This window comes from Electrophorus electricus, chromosome 20 (genome assembly GCF_041902795.1).
Source record: "Electrophorus electricus isolate QZ-2024a chromosome 20, ASM4190279v1, whole genome shotgun sequence".
Taxonomy (NCBI): Eukaryota; Metazoa; Chordata; class Actinopteri; order Gymnotiformes; family Gymnotidae; genus Electrophorus; species Electrophorus electricus.
In genome coordinates this window covers 3925397-3951401 of record NC_137516.1, presented here as the reverse complement: position 1 = coordinate 3951401, position 26005 = coordinate 3925397, and the positions used below count along the sequence as shown (strand labels likewise).

The following is a 26005-nucleotide window of genomic DNA, read 5'->3' as shown; positions in this document are numbered from 1 at the left end:
ATAAATATAGTGGGTGGCACTGTTTAACAAGTAAACCCTAACAAGTAAAATGTGTTGAGTTAAATTTACAGGAGTCCTCTTATTGGGATAAAAGGGGAAAATTGAAGTTTGACTTTTTTTCAGGTTATTTATTCATGTTATTAGATCTATTCTTGATCTAAATATGACTATTGAAATTCATGGACACACACACGGAAAAGAGTAAACAGACAAGTTCATTCAGTAACATCTTTTAAAATAATTTTTAGAGCAATGAATTAAACAGTTGATGCTACAATTAGTATCCACAAAGCCTGGTCCAGAATACCTCACTCTGTACTCAAATCAATATACATGTATATTCATATATATTTGTCTTAAAAGTATTTTACCTTTCACTTTGTACTACTATTGACAAAACTTGAAGCAATGTTAGAAAAATACATTATGTAAAAGTTCTAGCTAACAAAAGTAGCCATTTCGCTAAACCTATCAATTTCCAAGAAGCAAAACAACTTTCAAAATTTTTTCCACTTAAATAAAAATGTAACAAAATGGTGCGTATTGCAGCATGATTACGATCTATATGCATGATCATTCCTACAAACATGTCTTTGTAAAAACACAAAATTATGTATAAAAAGGGGGGAAAACCGGCACTGAAGAAATATCAAACATTAGTCAGATAACACCCCCCTCAACACAACTGAAGGGTTTGTTTGTTTCCCTTTGACTCACACTCTTATATGACCAAGACCCCTCGCAACTTGAAAGTGAAAACCATTTCTGCCACACGAGTCACTGCACAACAGAGAATCATACTTCTCCATTTCACCTCAATTTGGTCTCAAATCAGTACTGTATTATTTACAGTTGTTAAACTTGATATACAACTATTGTGGTTTAAATTTAAAAACGGTGTTCAAATTTCCATAGCGCCCCCCCCCCCCCCACAAGCCTCCCCCATTACCATGGCAACCCTTGTGACTGACGGGTCAAGGAGCGAGATACACAGGAAGTGAGAGGTCTTAAGAGGCATATGTGAGTCACATTTCGCATGTAATAACATTAAACTGGACTATTTAAGATCAAAGACCTGAAGCAGAAGTACACAGAGAGATCACTGACAGCACAGTAAACACTGCAGGTGTAGAACCATGAGCGGGGAGCTGCGGGTGGAAGGATACGCACCGGAAGGCGACAGGCTCACATGGTTGCCCCATGACGTCTTCAAGGATGACGCATAGTGTGAACGTGATTGCTGCCGCCGCACTCGCCCCGCGCCAATCCAACATCCGCATATGTGGGCAGACGTTGTGCAACGTGCAGTGTAGTTGTGGGTGTTGTGTGAGCACGGCCCAGACCTCTAACAGGGCGAGGGCACGCCACAATCTGCACCCAGTCAAGTATGGTCCTACAGGTCCCTAATACTGGCACGCCCACTGCCCCGTGGCGACAATGTAAAACTGTATTCTAGAATTTCAAAGGTAAATAGAAACAAACAAAACACAAAAAAAAGCCACCATCTCTGCATAGCACATTAACGTTGAAAGAAAACTCCAAAGGGTCACCCCTTCTTTGCATTTTTCTATAGGAGAAATTTACCGTAAATCGACATTAATGCATTTTCAATCGTCTCAGTATGTGGAATGCCCTCTGGAAAAGCACCAGTTCTGCTGCAAATCTCTTACACAAATGATCCAGCAATCCTTCTCCAGCCAATGGCCCAACACCAATGCAAGCTCCAACTGGAGACGCCTGTCCATCTATCTCTGTGTAGCAGAGACGGTTACGACGCATAAATAAATAAATACGTGAACAAAGCAGGTGTCTGACTATGGGTACCCAAGGCCTGTTATTAGGCTGTGAACTCTTGTACGTCGAGTGTGAGTGAGGGGAGGGGGAAATCGGTATTGGTTTGGTTCTGTCCGTGTTCTCTCGCTGTCGTGACCACGTCAGGTTATTCCGACATCACCACCCATAAACGCCACATCAGCTCTGTGACGGCACAGGTGCGCATGATTAAAACGAGGTACGCGGAAAGGTCAAGGGTCATGCATGTGTGCTGTGAACGCCACAGACGTTAAGAGATGACTGCACGGATTCAGAGCACCATTTATGGAAATGTTAACGATAATCTTCAAAAAGGGAATTGCACATTTAAAAAAAAAAACCACCTCACCAAAAACCTAAGTGAACAATGCATGGTATAAACAACATTAAATGAATTTAGCATTTGATATCTAAAAATGCAGTCTAGTGCTGCAGGATGCATCCGCGCCAATGGTGCAGGGTCTTAAGACTTCAATTGCAGAGTTACAAGTGAACAACACTGAGGAAAACACTGGCACCTTTCATTAGAAAAACAAAAACAAAAACACAAACAAAAAACCAGCTATCAAAAAGAATAGACCACGACTCAAGAGTCGCGATCAAGACATCATTTCTTTTGCGCCGTTAGTTCGTCGGCCTCCCGTCGCCTGTAAACCACATGCTGCCAACAACGCTGGCCCTACGCGCACACGCCACCCACAGCACAGGCGTCTCCGTGCGCGCTGGGATGAGAGCATGCTTCCGTTTAAGCGGGCTAAAAGTCTCTTGTCAAGCTGCGACTTTTTGGCGTTTTATTAAAATGGGTGGGGATTGGTTTCGGAGGACGGGCCGATTCTGCCACACCTCTTGATCAGGTCAATTTGAACGCTCCCCTGTCCGTTCACGGACAAGTGCTCATATTAACCTTAAATCAAGACAGTGCAGGAAACCCCCAGAACAGAGTAGTGGGCTGTTGAGTGGCTCTGCGGGACTGAAGGGTGACCGTGGACAGGGGGAGACAGACCACACGAGGACGCTTGGTTCCTCAAAGCCTTACTCCCTCCTGGTCACCGAGGGTGAAGACTGATCAGGTCAATGGAGGACCTGATTGGTGACCGACTGTGCTACGTTCTGCAGGTTTCTTACAATTAGTAGCGTTAACGAACCTCTCACACGTTTTGCATTACGTACACATGGACAAGCCGCCTGCATGCGTAAAACTTTGGCCCCTATGCACACCAAGCGTGCGTGTGCTCTTGATTGTGAGGACCTATTTTGGATGTGTGTGTCCACCAAGTTTACAGGCACATACAGTTTGCATTGCTTAAAGCGAAATCTATACAAGCATCTCACGAATACAAACTACAATTCCCATAATCTCTTGTACACAACAAGCAGTGCAGAAACAAATCAGAACCAACCCACCCCAACTTTTAGTGAATTTGCTAGTTTACAGAAAGCCATACACCAGTGCGACCTATATTGTCACACCATGGAAACGTCCCATGATTACTAACCCCCCCCACCCCAGCGGAATGCTCCACAATTGCCATCTTGAAATGCTACTTAGTGTATCATCACAAAAAAACAGCCGCGTTTTTCAGGACTGCTGGCTAAAGCAAGTAAAAGAAAGTGTGTGTGTGTGTGTGTGTGCGCGCGCAATACAAAAGACACCAAGGCCCATTGCATTTAGTAATTTTGTAAAGCATGGAAAATCAGCACCTAACCAGGTCAACCCCTCCCCACCAACTCTGAGCAGTGGTTCATCCCCCAAACCCTGAGCACCCCCAACACTGCAGACGTTGGTGCTGCACCTGCTTTAACACACCTGCGTAATTGTTTAGTCGAGCCAGGTGTGTCGGTGGACAAAATGCATGCGTGTTGGTGGTGCCAGTAGGTCTGGGATAAGTGACCACGCCTCTGCGCTCTCCAGTTCTGCCCGCACTACACCCTGCTTTCTCCCGCCTCCAACTTGGAGACCACGCCCTCCTCTTTCCGGCTGCCCCGCCCCCGGCAGGCGCCGCCCGGCACGCTCCACTGGTATCCGGCGAAGGTGGGGCTGATAGGAAGGTACTGGAAGATGCGGTGGCGGCGCAGGAAATCCATGCCGAAGGGCAGGTCGTAGGAGCGCATGGGCTCCAGCTCGGAGGCACCAGAGCCGCGCTTCAGCTTCCGAATACCCCTCTCCTCTGGAGTGCCTACACACACACACACACGAAAATGCAAACAAAGTATGTACAAAGTGTGCAGTTTAGCCTTTCCCATATGCGAGGAGGAGCCACTCACCGGGAATAGTGTTGTCCAGAATAAAAGCCACAGAGCCTCCTACGAACATGGCTGTGGTCAGCAGGACGTTCAGCACCTGGTCAACCTCCAATATCCCTGCAGGAGATGGTGGAGGGCAGAGAGCGCAAGTGTTACAAACGCAACCTTCATATTAGACAAACTGTTTTATCGTAATTACCATCAATCAAGTTGCATGAGAACAAGAGTATGTAAAAATGTGCGTGCGTGTGTGTGTGTGTGTGCACGCGTGCACCCACCGGTGACTAGGGGATTCCCTCTGAGGTAGCTGGGGAGCACCAGGCCGAAGAACATGGAGAAGCCGAGGACAAAGAGGTTGCGTGAGGAGTTGAGGTCCACGAACTGCAGGTTGGAGAGGCCCACGGCTGTGATCATGCCGAAGAGCGTGCAAAACAGCGCCCCCAGCACGGGGTCAGGCAGGGAGGCGAACAACGCGCTGAACTTGCCCACAGTGCCCAGCAGTAGCATCAGGACCGCCCCGTACTGAATGACCCGCCTACTGCCCACCTGCACCAATCAGAAACACCACGCGCACACACACACACACACACACACACACACACACACACACACACACGCCAATAAACAGGAAGCATAAAGGAACCAGGCTTTTTAAAAAATTGTTTAATTCTTTAAATATTAATTCTTTAAATTCCTTTTTAATTTTTTTAAATATCACTGAATGATGCAGGTAAAAAGTTGAAAAGTTTAAACAATGCTAATTTCAATTACATGTGTGACTGAAGCAAAGTGGATTGAGTAGTCTGTTTAAACAATTTTTTAAATAATAAAAAGTTTGAGACAACTTTATTTTTCATGAGCATTGCTTTGACATGCATACGCTTCGTCCACTGTAAAGGACTCGTTTTCACCATTTACAGAAACCCATCTGACTTTGGACCGAGACTGTATGTTAAAGCAAACTTTCCAAAATTGGTGATGCCCTTTTTGACAAATGTGACGTCACAATCCGTAGGACATGTACAGACATATGACAGCAGCCACACACACACAGCTTAGGTAAACACTTAATCACCTTGTGTTTTTAAACGAAAACAGTCACTTTTATATGCATTATGCACAAGTAATTAATATTCTAAGCATATGCAAATGGTAACACAATGATGACATTGTGCTGCATGAAAACTGATGTCAGTTACAAACCTGAACAGTGTTGACATGGTAGCATGACCCACTACACCCACTGTGTTACTACTGTCCTCATGATACACATATTACCTGATTACCTAAACAGCGCCATCAGTCTTGTGGGCATGTAATAGTAGCCCAGTCACTAAAGGGTACACTGTGACAATGCCCATTACGCCACCGTGAATCTGTAATGCATGTCCTGCCCACTAGAGGGTGCTGTCCTGCAACCTGTTAAAAGTTGCATGTCAAAGTAATCGGAAATATTGGGGACAAAATAAGGAGGCATTTGATCTGTAAGAGATATAGTTAGTCCTTTGATTATGAAGGGAGATCCGAGCTGCGTTTGAGAATGGGAAGACTGTGCAGCAGAGAGTCGTGGCGACCAGGAGGGGTCGCTACCTTGGTGATGCCCAGGACCCCGATATTGGGACTGGAAGACGTGGAGCCGTTTCCTGTCCCGAACAAACCATCGAGTACACAGGAAAGACCCTCCACAAAGATGCCCCTGTGAAATAAAACAAAGACACAAACATATAATGAGTCTGCAGCATCACTGGGTTGGTAAGAGTGTGTGTGTGTGTGTGTGTGTGTGTGTGTGTGTGTGTGTGTGTATGTGTATGTGTGTGTGGTGTACCTGTTAATAGCATGTACTGGAGGTGGTGGGGCACAGGACAAACGTGCGCAGGCGTAGTAATCTCCGATAGACTCAATGATGCTGGCGACCACAGCACTCATCATGCCAATCACACCCGCAGCGGTTACCGTTGGCAACCCCCACTGAACTACAACACAAAGCCCGATGCACTGCTTACACAGGTCTACTGTTTAAATGGCTTCATGCAATCCTGCTTCAGGTGATTATACAGTAGGTTTGTTTCTACTGCTACACACACACACACACACACACACACACACACACACACACACACACACACACACACACACACACACACACACACACACACACACACACACACACACACACACACTTACAGGGATAGGGTACTTTAAACCAGGGGGCCGCTGCCAAGATGCCCTGGCGGGCGTCCGTCCTTGCGTAGAAGCCATACTTGCCCCTCTCTGGAGGAAACACGTCCGTTACGGTAAAGATGAAACACAGAAACCAAGACACCAGGATTGCCATGATTATCTAGAAAGACACAGACAGATAGACAGAGACCATTAATTTCAAGATGCATAGGTGAGCAGAAGCGTAACGCTAAATGACTTCATTTATTCCTCTGATGAAACTTTGACCTGGTCAGGGTGGGCTCACTCCCACCCCCCGGGCCACGGACAAGACCCAGGACCTGCTTCTGACCCTCTGCCCTTTATTTAGGTGTCATAAAACCCACAGATGGGAAGGTGAGAAGCTGTTACCAGCCTGGTTATGCTTCAAGAAACTGTGACCACAAATTCCATAAGACCCAGACAGACACACCTGTTTTTCCTTTTCCCACAGATTCAAAGTAACAACTTGCCATTTAACCTGCTATGATGTCAAACGATAATCAGCCAGTAATGTGTGGTATTTTAATATAATCTCCAAATTGTGACATTAAGTGTTCTCATTATTCTGTTAACTACCTGTTCCTCATTCATTTTCCATTAATTACCCAGATCACTTCCTTTGCATGCCATGCTTATTGCAAAATCATTCTTAGTTGTGTTTACTTGAAACCCTGTATGAACCAATCAAAAGTTAGTAGTTTGTAACTTCTAGAAATTAGGCATGTTAATTATCCAATTGCTCCACCCCTCCCAGAGCTTGTTTTACAAACTTCATTCTAAGAGCAGGAGATAAAAATGAATATTAAAATGTATGATCTGTCATTTCATGCATTCCTGTATTTATTTAGACGATAAAGACCCTGACTTCTCATTTTCTAAGCCAAGTCAATAACCTCCCTCACCAAGCAGATACAAAGACTGGAATTTAGGTCCATTTTTAAATATTTTTTATGTTTTATCTTTGTTGGTTAGTTTTAATATTTAATAATTGTTTATCATCATTAGTTTCCTAATTTCTTGTTGGAGTTCTATTGTACTGCCTGTAATGAATCCAAACTCCTGCTTCGGAAAGACCTGCCTGCGAAGGCCTCTGGCTCTCCGTGCGAGGCAGCTCCAAAGACCCAATCCCTCGGTCCAAGAATCCCGGACTTTTCAGCCAGCCAGCCATCGGCCTTCATCGCCTGTGCACTGCCGTCCAGAACAATTCCAGGAAAAAGCGGACTCTCTCGAGCCGCTCTAATCGTGTAACAGAGACTGAAGTTCCATCTCAGAGCCACCAGACGACTCGCAGGAAATGGATTCTCTGTTTGGACACTCTCTCTCTACCCGGACGGCTTCGAGGTGCTCCCCCAGATGGTCGTAAGAACCGGCATTTTCTTTTTACGTTACCAGTTGGTGTCCATAGTAACTTTATTGTTCATACATCAGATTAGATCAGTTAACCCTTTACTCTCCTCTGCGATGCCTCCTCAGCCGTATGATTGGTGCCCCCTTTAACTAGTTCCATAGCTTGCGCTTTCCTTTATTGGCCTAGTTAGCTGCCCGCGTCCACCACAAATTGCGTGTGTTGCATTTCACTTGTTTGCATTGTTAGGATTATTCTTCTAGTCAACTCGATACTCATTAGTGGTCATTAGTAGAAACTTGGGTCAAGGATTGTTGTGCATGTTTCTCCGATCTCTGTTATTTCAATAAACATACCTTGGTTCTTACGTCTGGTTCTTGCGTATTGTAACGTTTGGTAGACGAGAAATCATGGGTTGAGCGACTTTTATGAGTTGAGATTGAATTATTAACCATTAAGATATTAATACATTTCCCCTGCTCCAATTAAATTAATCAATTTCCATTGACAATTCATGAAAAGTGTTAAAACTGCTATGATTTATACCATGTATGTGTGTGTGTGTGTGTGTGAGAGAGAGAGAGACACACACACTCACAGGGAACATCTTGAAGAGCTGCAAGCGGTAGGAGGTCCACCCTTTTTTGGCTTTGTAGACAGGGAGAGGGAGCTGCACATTGCGGGCATACTGAGAGAACAGCAGCACTAGAAAGATGGTTCTACACACACACACACACACACACACACACACACACACACACACAGTTTCACATTTTCAGACGGAGATCAGAGTACATATGTGAAATTAGACATAAACCGTGAAGTTCTCCGACACCTGCACCTGAGTGCTGAAAGGGTCTAAAGTTGCTTCCCACTCTGAATCTAAAAAAAAAAAAAAAGCTAGTCAGGTAGTTGTGTTTGTGTGTGCGCATGTGTGTGCGTCCCACTCACAGCATGGCGATGCCCCAGTGCTTGCCCGCTCGCTCTCCGGCAGCCTGGAAACCGGACAGGCCAATCAGGGCAACTGTGGGCGTGATGGTGAGGGGCCCGATGTACTTCAGCAGGACGCCCGGGAAACCCAGCGCCCCGATGAACACCTCCACCAGGGAGGAGATGATTATAGCCCCCTGGATCTGAAAACAGATGGAGGGAAAGAGATGAATAATGATAAATAGAGAAACAAAGGGAGCCGAAAGCGAGAGAGAGAGAGAGAGAGAGAGAGAGAGAGAGAGAGAAGCTCCTGGATAAGGAGAGAGATGTGGACACATAACCCAGACTGATTACAGCAGACGTTTCCGTGACCTGTGTAATCTAATCAGCCTGGCTTTGATTTGCCCCAGGGACAGGATGGTGGGTGTGTGTGTGTGTCACTGGGGACTGAGCACCACCCAGCTCCACTCAGTGACACATCAGCAGCATTCGTGGAACATGACGCACTACAGCGTCTCCACTCCGGCCCCTCAAAGCTCCACAAAGGGCGTCTGCTAATGAAGCAACATTAACCTTTCGGGTGAAGCACAATACAATCGATTTTGCCTTCATCCGAGTGGAGACTGATGCCTCCACCCGCCCCTCTGTCACCCCATCACTCGGTTTTCACTCCCAGGGCTTTTGTCAAGGATACGTGTGAGGGGCTTCAGCACAGCACTGACATGAAGCTGATCGGGAACAGCTGGGCTGACGGCACTAACCTCCCGTATCCGTGGATACCAAATGTGCTCGGTGTGCAGGAGCTCCGTGCTGTTTACCAAAGGAATATCTGCAGGAAGAGAGGTTTACACTGTGTGTGAGTGTGAGACAGACAGGCAGACACAGAGAGAGAGAGAGAGAGAGAGAGAGAGAGAGAGACACACACCTGTTGCGTTACATTTCCATTTCTCCAGTGAAAGGATGGCCCTGGCTGGGGCCAGGAATGCAAAAGCACTGGCCTGGAATAGTGGAAGTCTGGAAGCACACGCACACGCACACTCACATTAGTCTAATACCACAAGGACACCACTGTTCACAGCATGCACACAACAAGGACAGCTCAGTGCAATTCCTAGACAACGGCAGCATGTCAAACCAGGAACTCCGAACACCACGCTGTCAGAGAACACAGCGACTCCAAGAGCCAATAGAGTGTGTAACGTCCGCTCTTCCCGAGGCCACAGCGTCACCCCACGTCTGCAGTCGCTGCCTTCTCTGACAGCATGGTGACCCTTCCGTCTTCCACGTGGTCCTGCAGTATCATGTCGGAACCACTAGATGTCTACAGACGCAACAGAAAAGCATGGCCACTAAAGGCTAGTGGGATGTGATGGGACCCATTCATAAAAGTAGGCGTGTCCAGCGCACACACCGTTTACAAGGCTCTTTACCATTTTCCATCTTCTATTACAACCAGAATACTTGAAACGTGATCAGTTGCAAAGTTTAAATTGGCAAAAACAAAAGTGCACACATACACTGTAGGAAAGCAAACAGACCGTAGGTACATTTCCCCCGCCCCACACTCTGTGTGTGTGTGTGAGAAAGAACACTGCCTCGCTAGGCTTCCTCTCTGATCCTGCTCTACTGATGACGAGTGGATATGAATGAATACTGAGCGTGTTTATCTGTATGTGTGCGCATGTGTGAGTGGTGGGCCAATGTCACAGATAGGGAGAGCGCCGTTTAAACAAAACACATGGGGGAGGGAGAGAGAAATGGCCACAGCCACCAGATCAGATCAGGCATCTTCTCATGATATCCACGAGTGTAGAACGAGGCTTTTTTAGTTCCTATTAATTATTCCATTTCTACATGTGTGTGCTTTTTAGATGTAATCTTGTGACTGAAAGCACAGACGTGACCATCAGAGAAGTGGAGTGGTGCTGGCGGCGTCATGGTAACGTCAGAGTGGCTGGCGTCGGGGAAAAACAAACACTCCTACCCACGGAAACACCAGGGAGGGAACCTGCCCGTCACATGCTCACTGACGTACCCAGTCCAATGGGAAGTTTTCCTCACCTGCCCCTTTTTAGGGTAAATGTCCTCAGACCCTGACTGATAGTTAACTTAGCTGTAGCGGGAAAGAGGAAGAGAAAATAGTCAAACCGAAAAGAGAAGAAAGTCCCAAAACAACAAAAGTGGTTGCCTGTCTGTTCCGAGTCTCCTCAGTGTGTGTGTGTGGTATCACAGTCACTGTAACTCAGCCCCAAGCATCAGCCCCTACAGGGAAAGCGTACAAGGTAACTGAACATCCTCACCATCCACCACACATAGGCCTTCATCATCATGGTCAGTGTCAACATATTCCTCAAAGCCTTTTCTTGGCTGTAATGTCAGACAGACAAGTACTCTAGCAGAACTCAAAACACCACCATGAAGCAGAGATGTTTGTGGTGACGTGAGAGACCAGAGTTCACAAAAGCACACACACACACACACACACCTCTGGAGTTCAGCTCTGAAGTCTGCGCCACTTTGTTAAATGAAAATACTGCTCATCTTCCAGTCTGGAACAGAACACAGATGCACACACACATGCATTTACAAACGCGCACGCACCGGCAGCCAATGGTAGTCTGCAGCAGTGTGGTGATGCCCACACAGAAGAAAATTGTGCCGATAAGCTGGCTGGTTGCCCATTGGTCGAACCCCACACACATGGCCTCAGCCAATAGGAAGGGCACAGCGATGGTTCCACTGAAACAGGTCAGGTAGTGCTGAGGAGAAAACCAGAGAGACTGTCAAATGAGAGAGAGAGAGAGAGAGAGAGAGACAGTGGTAGACGGGTGTGCCAGGGCAGGTCTGTGCCGTTTATTGTACTGCAAGTTCCGGCTGGGTTAAGACCATCATGTTGCTAAGTGTGTATCATATGTATCTGAGATCACTGCATGTGTATACCTGTAGACCCAGGAACACACACAGGTACCAGGGTGGAGTGTCCTCTATGGTGTAGATCATCTCCATCCTCCGGGCGTCCACGCGCTCCGCGCTGTCCACCGTCTCCGACAAGGAACACTGCAGACACACGGAAAGAAGAGGTCTGACGCAAGATAAAACAAGGTCACGCGCGTGCGAGCAGACAGAACCGTGCAACAGACACCATTAAAAACTACACAAATTTACAAGGACCGTGACTGCTGGAGACTGGCCAACCCCTTCAGTTTTCCAAAGGCTTTGGCAAGGCGCGTTCAAGGACAGCGACGTTGGCCAGCCACAGCGACATGCAGCAGAAGGTCTGAATGCCGTGGCATGGCGATGGGGAGGCTCATCTCTAAGGGCTCTTAGTGGAAGTGTTTTGATCAGCCTCTGTCATGCGACCTATAAACCTCGCCCTCGCTCTCTCGCTCGCTCTTTGCACAATTGCTGAGTCACAGTGAGTAAGAAATGAGCAGTGAAGCATTAAAGAGACAGAAGAATGGGGTAAGGGGAGACGGAGCTGAGCAATGGTTGATCCACAGACAGGACCAAGAGCACTAGGCACAGGATCTGATGTAGCCAGCTTAACAGGAAGTGTCTCACCTTCTCAGTCACCTGTCCATCTTTAGTGTAAATGGCCATAAGTTCGGTGTCCTCGGTGTCCTGCTCTCCAGGTGCTACAGCACCCCCATTAACCACCACCTGCCAGGAGACAAACACACACGGCAAGTGGAAGTCACAGTGTTATCACTGTTAAACAGTAAACACTACACTGGTATCATTTTTTTTTTTTTTTTAAATCCTCCCAGATTCAGCAGGCAGTGTGAATACTGACATCACACAGATGAAGCAGCCAATCAGACATGCACACTTCCCTTAAGCCCTCCAATCACGTTGTAGCAGGCTCTGGCCGCACACGTTCACGCGTGTGCCCCGTGTTCAGTAATCTAATAACCATGGCCAGGGGACCATGAAAGGAAGCCCAGCGAGCCCCGGGTCCAAGCCAGAGTTATCCCCCCTCCTCCAGGAACGAGGACATCTGGACAGGAGAGACATGCTGTCTCTGGAGGGGACACATTTAGTCCAAAGTCATAAACGTGTGGCGTGTATGTGGGATTAAGAGCAGGTGCTACTAAAAGCGCCAGAACAGCAGGCTGGCCAGCCAGTGTGTGTGTGTGACCTGGTATGCCCGGGTGGGAGCCACTGGGCAGTGTGTACGCTGTGTGTGTGTGGTTGTGTCTGAGTGGGTGTGCCAGAACAGCACCACGCTTATGTAGAGGGTCACCAGGCGATTTCCATGCAGCACAAACCCACAGCCACACCCTTTAGCTCAATGTCTGGACTATTGATATTTAAATTGTGTGTGTGTGTGTGTGTGTGTGTGTGTGTGTGTGTGTGTGTGTGTGTGTAAATTCACCCTCAACTTTCTTATTTGGGTATGCAAAAAGGTCTGGAGGATGAGGAGGGTCCACTCATGCACGCGCACGCAGAACTTAACAGACACAAGAGGCAGTTCTGAGAAGTGTGGTCTGGTTTACTACCATAGTTCGCTTCTGCATTGTGGGTGTGTGTAATATGTAATATAAATGTATATATGTAAAAAAAAAAAAAAAAGACTCCCAGAGTGTGAACTTGCAAGAACCATGAATAAAAATACATCAACATTTGGTAACCCAGGAAGAGCGATGACGAGCACAAACACACACTGTGACGGATTTTCGCATGCGCTCACACACACACACACACACACACACACACACACACACACACACACACACACACACACACACACACAGACAGACAGACAGACAGACTCACTCACAGGGATGGGGTAGAAGTTAGCGCTGTGTTTGGTCTCCTCTTCATATTGGCCAGGCTCTGCGGCGGAGTCCATGGGTCTGCAGGTGGAGTTCCTCCCCACGCCCATTCCTCCTCTGCCCTCCGGCTCCTGTTCCTGTCCCGCTCCGCTCCTCCACGCGCTCTCTCGCTCGCAAAGGAACACGCCTGCTACGCCCAGCGCCCTCACATGGTCCACCGGTTGGCTGGCCAGCTCATCTGCAGTGACAAAACCGTGAAGTGTCATTGGACGGCCAGCATTTGACATTTACATGTTCTTGAGAAAAAAGAAAAAAACAGACCCACATCGCAGGTGTACACACTAGGGGTTTTTTCTGTCTCTGGGGCCTGAAACAGGAAGCGGTACGTCTTCCTAACCAGTGGGCACCGGCCGGGGACTGAAGACGATGTCCGTTCGTTCAAAAGCTAAAGAGCAAATGATTCAGACGAGGAAGCAATTCTAATCTGAACACGGAGCGCACTTGACGAAACGCGTGATAAAATCCCTTGACAAAATCACGCCCCCAAGCGAGCGTTTATTTTATTAGCACTGTGGTAAGGATCACAGTGGGGGAATTGGTGAGGAGAATTTAATTATTCGGCGTCGGCCTGACAGCTTCTGGATAATGGTCTGCTGAGCTGTTGTGTTGAACGACGTCTCTGTAGCGAAGGAGTGCCAGGGGCAGAGGAGAAACAGGAGTGATAGACGAGGAGTGGAAAGTCATCTGCGGAAAGGGAGAGAGAGAGAGCGCGAGAGCGAGCGAGAGAGAGATCTGCTGAAGGTTTTTTTTTTTTTGTGCCTCGTCATACCCTGTTTACTGTTCCTCACAATGCCGTCTGGGTCCTGAGCACCACCCGTGCGTTCTCACCCCCACCTGCTCCGACCTTCATCCTTGCGCTGTGAGGGGCCGGATCCAACCCCGGGGGCCCTCCCACCTCTCAGTGCGGCAGACCACCGCTGACCTTTAGCCCGTCCTCGTGAGATGGCCGTTGACCCGCTGCATCACCGTGCCACCTGATGATTGTGCAGCTGGTAACAGGATAAGCCAGCAGAAGCCGACAGCCGTAACGCCGTAACTCATCGCGCTCACACACTGTTCATGCGCCTGCAGGGTCTGACCCAGATAATATTTCCAGAGTCAAAATCAAGGCTGAGCCTTAGGAACACAGATTCCACAAACACACGCACGCGCGCGCACACACACACGATGTCCTTAACAGTATCCTTCAGACAGTTTCTGTCCATGAAAGTGACACCATGCATCCTTGGGCTCTCCAGTAAAGCCAAGCAGGGCCTACATGCTCACGGTTCTTCTATTAAAAGGAGCCTCACTCCTACAAACCCAACACTGGTCCCGGCCTAGATGAGGAGTGGCTGCTAGTATTTTATTAAAAAACCCACTTGGGCACTAATGATGAAACTGGTTTCCAAGTTCTAGCTAGATGCATTTCTCATAAAAACTGGTAATAGAAAAACTTCAAAAATTAAATGGTTTTGGAGTCACAAAATATTAGATAAAGGCCATGTATCTTACATCATGCCTGCCTAAATCAGGTCTGTCAGACTGTGTTACCGTGTACCAACGTAGCAGTCACAGCCAGGATCACAGAACAGTGATACAGAGAATCAAAGCAACTCAAAAAACCTTCAGATCTCAGCAGAACCTGTTAGATGCTGAAGGAGAAGTGGCAGTTTGTCAACCACTTCTCACACTGACAGAGAAAAGAACCAGAAAGACACACACACACACACACACACACACACACACACACACACACACACACACACACACACACACACACACACACACACACACACACACACACACACACACACACACACACACACACACACACACACTTCTCCCTGATACCCTGGTCTACAAGGACCACCAGGGCCAGCGTGAAGACAGACTGAGGTCAGTGAACCTGAGACCAGTGTTTAACTGGTCAGTGAACCTGAGACCAGTGTTTAACTGGTGGCTCTGCACAAGCAGCAGTAGCATCTCGCTACAGGGGACGTCTCGTGGGAGCTTTACGCAGGCCAAAGCAGCTGAGGAAGCCCTCGGGAGTGCGTCCAATTTCTGTTTTTTAATATTCCAGTAAGTACACACAAACATGTTCCAGTGATGGCCAACTAAAATAAAACAGAGTTTTAGTAGGTTTTGTAACACTGGGCTAAGGGAGAACACTGAACTGCGTGAACTGATAACCATCCAGTGGCCTGTACGATCCTTCTTCCCCTTTTATCTGTAATGGGTCGTTGAGTTTGGAGAAAGGTGCATGAACATGTAATGTAGTATTGTTGTTCTCATTCGAGCGAGACAGAAAAAAAAAAAAGGTCGGAGCCACTATAGCTCCGCTGAGCAACGAGGTCACCACAGCACCAGCTCCACACACCTCAGTCTAGTGACAGAGAGACGCAACATCACAATCTATAAAAAGAGACAAACTAACAGAGTAAATTAAAAGCACTACAGATGAAGTGTGCGTGCGTTTGTTCTCCTGCACCTGTCCTTTGTCATCATCCCTCACACACTCGTCATCTTCTGATCTAGCAAGAGACAAGGAGGTTCTATTTGTTTTCCTTATTTCAAAACTAGGAGGCAACCATTTAGATGCCAGAAAAACAAACAAAGAGACTGATTTCCTGTAACTGTAAATAAGTCATTTTCAGGAAATGCCAAAAAAAACATTCCAATGACATCCTGAAACTTTTCCACATACGATTACGTCAGAGCTCATGACCCGAGTAAGGCGAGGTCATAAGGGGATGAACGTCTGGGGTCAGGTCACAATGTCTCAGCATTAAAAACACAAACAGAAAAAGGCACAAGAATACCCATCCAAAGACCTAGACACACGAACACACAGGCATATCCGTCCAGGAGACAGAGACCAAACGGGTTGGACGGAACCGGGAGGGAGGAGATGGGTAGAGATTATAGGAGGAGGAGCTCTGAACTGACTGCAGACTGAACAAACTGAAGTGAGACAGTAAGCAGTAAGTGAGAATATGGCAACATGTATGGTCTCCACAAAGTGTCATTTATAACACAAAACATTTCCAATGAGAAAACAGAAAATTAGGATGAGAGAGAGCAAGCGAGAGAGATTGATCATGTGTAAAGCCACCCTATACCTTCATAATTACAGAGCAACAGGTTTTCAGCAAAATATTTTCACACCCAAATAATCCGCACGCGCACGCGCACACGCGCGCGCACACACACACACACACACACACACACACACACACACGTACGTGAGCATAAGTGAGGCGAGCACTTTCGGCTTCAGGCGTCACGTGTAGACCTAACCATCTTTAAACATGAAATGCCTCACTCTCAAACATTTTGGCAGAACACCACATCAAATACATTTACCCGTTCTTCCCGGTGACCAGGAGCAGTTCCAAACTGCACGGGCTGTAGAACCAGACAGACTCCCACGGCCACGGGAAGTGCCACAATATCATACACACCCAGTACCCAGGATCAAGCTAATGACTACGTTAGCTGAGTCATCGTTTTCGCCTCTGGATCATTTATGCCCGCACGCCCCTGCAAACAGGGGCCGGAGCCTTCTCGTTCCATGAGCGTGCACATTCTTGCACCTGCGCTAATTCACTCTGAAACTCCTCTTTAATTACCTGTCCACAGTAGGTCCAGCTTTCAGCACAATGGCACACCCAGAGGCCACATTTCACCGACGCACCGTGTGGGACTTTTAAAGAGATGTACGATAACTTGATTAAAAAAAGATCCCAGGAGACGCTGCACAGAATTAAAAAGCACCAAAGACCTCGACCATCAAACTCGGAATGGAACGGCATTCAGTGCAAGGGAAAGTCACGGCACACAACGGGACTCCGTTGAACCCCTCCTCATTTTGGCCATGCTACACTTCTTATTGCATTTAACTACTTTTATAAGATGCAAAAAAAAAAAAAAAGTCACTGAGTGTGAACAAACTGATAACGATTGGACGATGGCGTAAACATACCGCACACCTTGACAACACTTCTACAATGAGCCGCATCTCATCATTGTGAGGTTTCCTAACAAACTGGTTAGATTTATATTTACTCATTTATCCAAAGCGACTTACAATCATGACTGAACACAACTTGAGCAACTGAGGGTTAAGGGTCTTGCTCAGGGGCCCATGAGCTACCACTGCAGGATTCAGTAGTGCTACATTTCAGAATGTCTGAATACAATGAAGAAGAAAAAAAAAAAAAAATTATTATTATTATTTTTAAATAAAACATTTTAAAAACCCAGGTTATAGCAGAAGGGGGAAAAATTTATTTAATTTATTAAAATGCTTTGGTCACTGTAACTTTAAAAAAACAAAAACAAATTCACCATAGTAACGATAACACCCGATCACCATCTGGTTCTGGTCACATGCTTTTCAACCATCCTACCACGGACCTGAACCAGAGAAGCTTTTTCTCTCGTGTGAGGGCTGTGACATCTATTAAAGTTGCCCTGCAGTTGCCAAGCAGCATGGCCTTGCCGTTCTTCACCATTGCCGACGGTACAGGGAGTCCAAAACTAGAGACCTTCAGAATCGATCGCTCACACTGACACTTCAAAGCCGTGACGTGAGCCGATTTAACTAAAATTCCCCCGGCCAACGCACTGCATCTGTGGGCTGGGTGTGTGCTGTGAAAACCGCCCACTATTCATAACGTCAAAAGAAAATCTATAGGCTTAAGATAAATATGCAATCTAAAACATTCGAAGGTATTAATGAAAGGCGAGTTGCTTAGCCGAATTAAAACACCTAAAGCTGGACTGAAATCTGCTTGAATGCAATATAGGAATTTCCTTAAGCCTTATATTATAAACACACTACACAGCTCACGAGAATTTTTTTTGTGCAACGGCAAAAAACACTATAAAGACTGGACTTTTACATAGAATTACAATTGTGCTTAGGAACAAGTGGTTAAAGACACAAGCAACAAACCCAGAGCACAACACACATACACACTTCATTAATGGATTCACAGTTCAAAGCAGTTTTTCACATTTTCACATACTGTGAGACGTGTGTGTCAATGGATCAACGAAATTTAGAATGAACTAATTAATTAATGCTCAAAAGTCACACTTTCTTATGGTCTGCTTCATCACACTTTCTCAATCAGGACTCGTGTGTGTCTGTGTGTGTGTGTGTGTGTGTGTGTGTGTGTGTGTGGCAAGACAACCCTACACACAATGTGTACAGAGGTTAAAGGACACAGTACACACCAGCTGTGAGCTGACATGGTCAGACCTCTGGCAGAACCTGCATGGCCAGTCGAGCGTGGGGTGACGGCTCAGCAGCAATAGACAAGGCCGCAAACCAAGAGGAGACCTGGGGAATTTTGTCCAGGTAAGCCACTCCAACATGAGGAGGGCTCAGATTTCCAGCTGAGCGCTCTGCAACATGACACCAGTGACATTCAGCAGATAAGGTGGCAGGTAGGTGCTATGGGAAGAGCACGTATGGGGTATACATTATGGATGATAGGAAACGGGTTAACCTAAAAGAAACAGAAGATGATACTGAGGATAAGGCGAACAGATAAGGCGGCCACCCAGGGAAGGGCCAGGAACTGACGGTGTAAATGTGAGCGCACGCACGGGTATGCATGTGTTCCATACCAAAGATGCACGTTCTATGATCAGAAACAAGTGCTTCAGGTGACACTCCAAAAACATGAAACAAAAATCACCCTATTAACCCCATAATTCTTACCGACATACAACAAAAACACTCCCACCCACCCACTGGTGTCTCGGTTACAAGTCCAACATCATTCTGAGCACACGAGCACTTTAGACGATGACCAGACAATAGCACTGTTGTTCCATTTAAGTAAAAGCATATGTCTTCAGAAGCGTGGAGAGGAGGTTGGCGTGTTAAAGGTAACAAGACACGCTAAAACAGATGAACACCCTTGTTTTGCTTGTCATAAGACTGTAACCAAGCTCCGAGTTAGATAGTGATGACAGTAAATGCATCTTCAGTCGTGAAGACCTGAATCACACGATGGGGAACGGTGAGGTTTTGCGTTGTTCAGCAGACGTGACTGAGCAAGTGAGAAGAGAAAAGCGTGTGAATGTGCAAATGTACTTTATACAAATTTTTTAAAAAGAGCTTGCTTCAAGAGATGCAACTTCTTTACTACTAAAAGTAACGTCAATCTTTGTTTCATTTCAAAAGGAATATTGAATCAGTACTAATGTTTGTAAAATGCAGCTGTTGTAAGGACCCATCCAGAGTGAAGGCACTCCCACTGCAGCAACGCTCAGACGCTACAGGCAGTGACAACAGCGTGAATCAGCGTGCTGGTCAACGTAGTAGCCGGCCGCGGCGTGCCAGGGCTTGCCCTGCATTGGAGATGTCACCTGCCTGGGCACAGATGGCGCTCTTCTGGCAGGTAAACAGAGGCAGAGACGACCCATCCTCAGACTTTTCTTAGCTCTACAAAGAAACGCCTTTTGCACCCGCATGTAGTAACAGCAGAAACCAATATCACCACCACATTATTGGAATGTCAGTTAATGTTTATACACTCTGCATACCATCTTTCATGAAAGCTGATCATTCATAAATGCATCCCAGACCATATCAGCTGTTCTGCCTTAAACTCTGCTTCAAGCCTTTCAATTACAGCTATAATGGCCTACGTTACCTGTTGTTACCCGTTCTGTGTTATTATATTTCATCACTCCAAGTCACGTGCGCTTCCCATTAACCTGTAATTGAGGTGAAGGTGGAAGTGAGGTGAGAACCTGCAGAACCTGAGAGCAGGAAACGTGTGGCATTTCCAAACCAAGAAGAAACGTGATTCTAAAAAAAAAAAAAGTTGTTTTGTTTGGCATCAGCAATCAGTACACTCAGTAGAGAACACCCTGCTCTCAGTAAGGAACTCTGATTAACGTAACGTGTCACTACGCAACTGAAAGGTCCCAATGGATTCAATTGCATGTCTGCGTCCGTTAGCTGAAAGCCCTGCCTAGATTCCAGCCTGTAATAAGCCTGTTGACCACGTGTTTGGCCTCACAGTGGAGTGAAGCTGTCTAGTGAAATATATATTTGTATTTTTAACAATATCCAATAAATATATTAGATACCCCTAAAAAACAGTGTCTGTGCATGTATTATATACCAGTTTTATAAATACAGCTGTACCTGGAGCACTCCCCAAACTTGCAGGTGTTTCTATACTGTACTTGGATATATTCTATGAGTAAATGACAAAGCACTTTTGTAAGTCGCTCTTGATAAGAGCGTCTGCTAAATGCCGTAAATGTAAATGTTTCATGCTCTACAGCAGCCAATGCAATACCTCCACTTTTGCAATAAAGAATTTTTTTTTTAAAAAAGAGATCTTGCACTATAACGCTTCACTAATGTATTCAATGTAAACTAAATGGCTTATTCTTTACATCATGCCAGGAAAACGTACCTTTTTTTAAACATCCAATCTATCAGACCCAAACTTGTTTCACATACCTAAATGTATGATTTTGAAACGTCCATTAGCAATTGAGCCTCAGCTGGAAAGCACACTCTCTCATGCTAATCGCAAGCATTGAGACATGTCTTCTGAGAAACAAACAATCAAACTGCTGTGTACTCACTGGGAAAAGTGTATTTGTAAGAGTAACAATCCATATTTTATGAATGAGCTGCGCAACGAAGCGTCGAATGTGAGTATTTAACTGCTAATTTAGACCAGTTAATAATGTTAAGGCACCGTAAGCTACAAAACAAAGCAATACTAAACTTTCTAAAAATCCTTTCCTTCTCTGCACCACCTCTCCTCTTATTATCCATTTCTAAGATGCTATAAGCACAGACTTGCCAACTTTACTGTACGCGTGAGAGTGGATGAGAGGTTTTTGTTGTTGTTTTTGTTGTTGTTTTTTTTGTTGTTGTTTTTGCTTGCTACATCACAGCAGAAATTCCCGATTTGAGAGACAGTAGTTCAGAGACTGTGTGTATTCCCAAGCTGCGCTGCGCTGTTTAGTTAGATCATCATACGTTCTGACATCGTCTAGTCTGGCCTGCCCTACACAGGTGTCCAATAACTCTCTCAAGAAAGAGGGTACTGGTCTGGATGCGGAGGCTATACCAGTCGAGCACCCACACACTCGTCTGTCTTGCTGTAGGTGGGATACGGGGACCCTCATTGGTTCCTATGAAAAATGTGTCACCATGTGCTTGAGACGTGTCCCGACTGTATCAATACAATACACCCGACGCTTCGATCTGGGTTTCACGTCGATCGGAACTGCAAAGTCTAAACCAAGTGAACCGGGTGGTCAGAGTAAGCACTGAGATATTGCCTCACTTGAGAAAATGACCAGAGGTCACTGAGACTGAGGGGAGCGCCGGTGATGTTAAATAATGAAAACTTACAGGTTCATCACAGACCAGGCGGTCAGTGATTTATGACCCAAGAGGTCCAGCTCAGTAGGACCTAGAGGCTACCTCGAAGGCTACGGATGGCTTAGTTGACAAGATGCACACTTCCTCATAGCAAAACGACTAAAAACGCTTTCATCGAGGCACTTAAAATGTTAGACGCGTTTGACGCATGTGGTTGTACTGGAAATAAATATATAATTGCATGTAGGTAATTGACGTGGAGACTGTATGGGTAGCTTAGTTAGCTAGCCGATTCATGGTTTAATTTCGTCGTCTTTTTGATGAACAACACCGAAGACAAATCAGCACTACCCGGTGCAAAGTGCTGAAACAACTAAATAATCCCTGTTGTATACAAACGTTTATAAACTACAATTCTGTTAGTTACACCCACACAAGTAAGATACAAATTATACCTAGTACTTACAGATACGTGTCGTGCGGACTTGTTACCGGTTTAACAAGGCGATTTGAGAGCTACTAGCCATCTCCTTCAACGTAAGTTTTATGAAAACATTTTGAAGATTATGAAAGATTTCTAAAACCTTTCGGAAGCCAGCGTTTTCAGCTCCGTGTCTTAACTAGCCAGTTATATCGCCAGATACTTGGGCCTTTCTCTCTAACACGATAGTTTCAGCACTGTTGTTTTTAGATGTTTTGCTATAGTGCTTAACTGAAGCGCACACGCTAAGCCAACATGGATGATGTCAGAAAACGTAGCCTGTCTGCGCCCTGTAATGATTCAGGATCATCCCGGTTATCTTATAACCAGACCAGAGTACGAGTCATCATCGTCTTATAACCAGACCAGAGTACGAGTCATCATCATCATCATCATCATCGTCTTATAACCAGACCAGAGTACGAGTCATCATCATCATCATCATCATCATCATCTTATAACCAGACCAGAGTACGAGTTCACAGCTGGAATATGGATAGTATTTATATTATATATATGTGTGTGTGTGTATTTTATATGTATATATATATATATATATATATATATATATATATATATATATATATATATATATATATATGTATGTATGTATGTTATATATATATATATATATATATATATATATATATATATATATATATATATATATATATTAAAAATAACGTCAGCTACCTTTGAGGAAGGTAACGTTACCCTCTTTAGGTACCTTAGATACACCCTACAGAACACTGTAAAAGGCAAAACCAGTGAGAATAAACGCCAGGCCTGGTTTTCAGTGATGTATCTGTAATGCGCTGTGGACGAAGGCTCACCTGTCTTAGGAGAGAAACTGTGGAGGCAAGTTCTTCTCTCCGCTAATTTCCCGTGCGGCGTTTTTCTCGTATGTCTCGGCACGATAACCTTTGCCGACTGCCCTGCTTCGGACACACCAAGGTAAATTCTGTCCCAGCAGCAAACGGTGGCTCCTGGTGGACTTGGTGTCTCACGCCGCCTGAGCGCAAAAATACACACACCAACACGTTAGGATAGCGGAAATTATGCGCAGACTCAGTACCACCCTGACGTTAGGAAACTCCCCGCCCCTCCATCTAAGAGGCCCAGAACCAATCAAATCACTCAGAGTAAATGACGCATCAGTGACCGTTATCGTTTGTCAGTGTGTGCCAAGGACGCGCAGGCGCAGCTTCCATCGCAATCCGCGCACATGTCATCGTGCTGCCCCTAGGGGTGTGAATACGCTACTGCGGCTTTATTTGTCTCGTTACCGAAGGTCATTGCGATGGCTATGACCAGGGCCAGTCCTGACCTCCCTGCTCTAAGCAGAATTGTGCCAAAGCGCATTCATATGAACACATGTTTACGTTTATCTTTTCCGAGATGCAGATTATAAACACCTTTGCCTGTTGGCAATTATCAAGCGTAATTAATAATTGAACTTCACTTCCCCTTTTGCCAGATACGAGGTCACAGAACACAGATCTGTAGATGGATAACTATCAACCTTGATAGGTTAGTGAGACAGACGAGAGAGAGATGCGCTGTCCTTGATAGGTTAGTGAGACAGACGAGAGAGAGATGCGCTGTCCTTGATAGGTTAGTGAGACAGACGAGAGAGAGGTGCGCTGTCCTTTATAGGTTAGTGAGACAGACGAGAGAGAGATGCGCTGTCCTTGATAGGTTAGTGAGACAGACGAGAGAGAGATGCGTTGTCCTTTATAGGTTAGTGAGACAGACGAGAGAGAGATGCGCTGTCCTTGATAGGTTAGTGAGACAGACGAGAGAGAGGTGCACTGCAAGCTAGCAAATCAATTTATTTCATATTTGCTTCTAGTAATTTGCAAAATGACATTAAACAAATAAGCAAGAAGTAATATATATTTGAGAATGTTTCACACAACTTGCCATTCAAAACGACTGAAATTAAACCATGTTGACTATGGCAAAGTGGAAAATATGGCATGAGTATCATATATTGGATTATTTCTGATATTATTATTATTATTATTATTATTATTATTAGAGTTAGAGTTAATAATTAGTGTTCGGTTCTTAAGCAGGCTTTTGAAGAGAGGAAGGCCACAGATGTTGCCTGGAACACTACCAGTGTAACAGTACTGCTACTATACCAATGTATGGCTGAATTGAGTTGTATGGACATGATAATGTTAGAAATTAGTTAAACAAGACATTTAATTAATATTATATAGTATCAATTAATTAATTAATTAATTAAACGTAATTAATTTTTAATCAATTGATATGCCAGCGCATTATTTTCAGTGGAAACCTAACATAAAATACACCGACCAGAGGCTCTGTACTGGACAACACAATCGGAAAACATTGGATTTTGGATTTTATGCGTCACTATAATATGATTGCATTTTTATGACCATTAATTTAAGGGCCCCCTATCATATAATACTGAATTCCCTCACTTTATTGAAAGAATTAATTAACACGCGAATATTGTTAAAGTTTCAAATTACACCTTTCGCTCCCCCAGTCCACACAGTCCATATATGGAGTCTAAGTTTCAACAACAGCATGTTTTGAAATCACTGTTTGTCATTTGTCACAAGAACAAACTCATTTACATATCTCTACCTATACAGTCTACAGCTGATTAGCCCCGCCCACATACCTGGCAGCTCTCAGGTATGATTTAGCTCTGAGTGGTTTCTGAATGAGACAGGATACAGGGCAGCCAATCAGAACAGAGCACATTAGTTTTTTATTCTCCATCTTTAAGGAGTAGTAACAGAAACAGCCTGCTTAATTCTAAGGGATAAAGAGAGGTTATTGGAACATAAAGCCACACAAAAGTTACGGACATCAAGGAAAAATATCAAATAACCATGTGGGATATGAGCCCTTTAATATCATACGCCTCTCATTGCTCTTCTGACATCTAGCATTTATATCAATTTGTGATTAGAAATAAACCATACGTGTATCGGAACAATCAATGAAGAGAATGAAGAGAGATGCAAAGCTTTGTAAATTTTGTAAATGTGAGACTACATACAGATGTGACAGTTTGCACACTAAGATTCTTCGCCTGCACACAACTGGCAGTGTGGGTATAAAGTAACACAACTACAGTTCTTGTGTATAAATGTTTAAAGTAGGGTTTAGGCTACACCACACAGCGCTTCTGGTCCCAAGTCAATAGCTGTGTATAGTTTTTCCTCTGGTCCAACCTACCTGACTGAACTTATGCAGGAACATGTTACATAAACCCATGACATACCTAACGTAGGTAAGTAATGTACGTAATTACTTGAATCAAGTTTTCTAAATAGGAAAACTGGCAGTGCAGACCGATAAACAATGATTTATAGTAATCAAATTATGAAAACAGTTTTGCCCATATGCCCAAACATGTGTTTAAAGCTTGTTATTACAATTTCTTGACTTTAAAAACAAGGCATAGATGTTTTTCAGTGATTTTGCAAATTGTGCAAGGCACAATTGCTTATGTTTGTTCCCTCAGAGTGGTTACACAGACACTGATGACCCATAATTGTGGCTAGGTAAACACTGAGAGCTAGCTTTACTGACGCCAGTGTCAAGAAGCAGTCTCATTTAACAGCTATTAACAGATATGCTCTAGAAATGATGCAACAGAGGGGAAAATGCTACTGTCTGGCTGACTGAGTGAGGATAACGACCCCCTACATAATCTGTATTGTGTCTCAGCGTTCTTGCATGGCATCTGTCGTACCGCCAGTCTGCACTTGGATACTATTGCATCTGTGGCCAGTACAACAGTCCAG

At 45.2% G+C, this 26005-nt stretch overlaps 1 protein-coding gene across 2 annotated transcripts; it reads right to left on the bottom strand.

Moving 5' to 3' along the window:
* Window positions 1–218: 218 nt before the first annotated feature.
* slc23a2 (solute carrier family 23 member 2) lies at window positions 219–23244 on the bottom strand. Of its 2 annotated transcripts, none has more exons than XM_027031753.3 (15): window positions 23039–23244; window positions 13314–13546; window positions 12095–12193; window positions 11474–11590; window positions 11135–11292; window positions 9459–9547; window positions 9295–9362; window positions 8555–8736; window positions 8202–8322; window positions 6241–6397; window positions 5882–6029; window positions 5647–5752; window positions 4335–4602; window positions 4078–4173; window positions 219–3989 (listed from the first exon to the last, which is right to left on the bottom strand). In XM_027031753.3, the coding sequence occupies exons 2-15, from the start codon at window positions 13416–13418 to the stop codon at window positions 3736–3738; spliced, it is 1968 nt and encodes a 655-aa protein (XP_026887554.2). In that variant the 5' UTR covers window positions 13419–13546; window positions 23039–23244; the 3' UTR covers window positions 219–3735. The 2 variants fall into 2 exon arrangements, with proteins under 2 accessions (XP_026887554.2, XP_026887553.2); XM_027031752.3 differs by lacking the exon at window positions 23039–23244 and adding an exon at window positions 22191–22594.
* Between the last annotated feature and the right edge of the window lie 2761 nt (window positions 23245–26005).

Excerpts from the sequence above, each read along its gene's own strand:
- slc23a2 (XM_027031753.3), bottom strand. The coding sequence starts at position 13,418 with ATGGGCGTGGGGAGGAACTCCACCTGCAGACCCATGGACTCCGCCGCA. Across the intron at positions 11,293-11,473 it reads GTGTGTTCCTGGGTCTACAG|CACTACCTGACCTGTTTCAG; the intron begins GTATACACATGC and ends TTTTCTCCTCAG. Across the intron at positions 4,174-4,334 it reads AGGGAATCCCCTAGTCACCG|GGATATTGGAGGTTGACCAG; the intron begins GTGGGTGCACGC and ends CATCTCCTGCAG.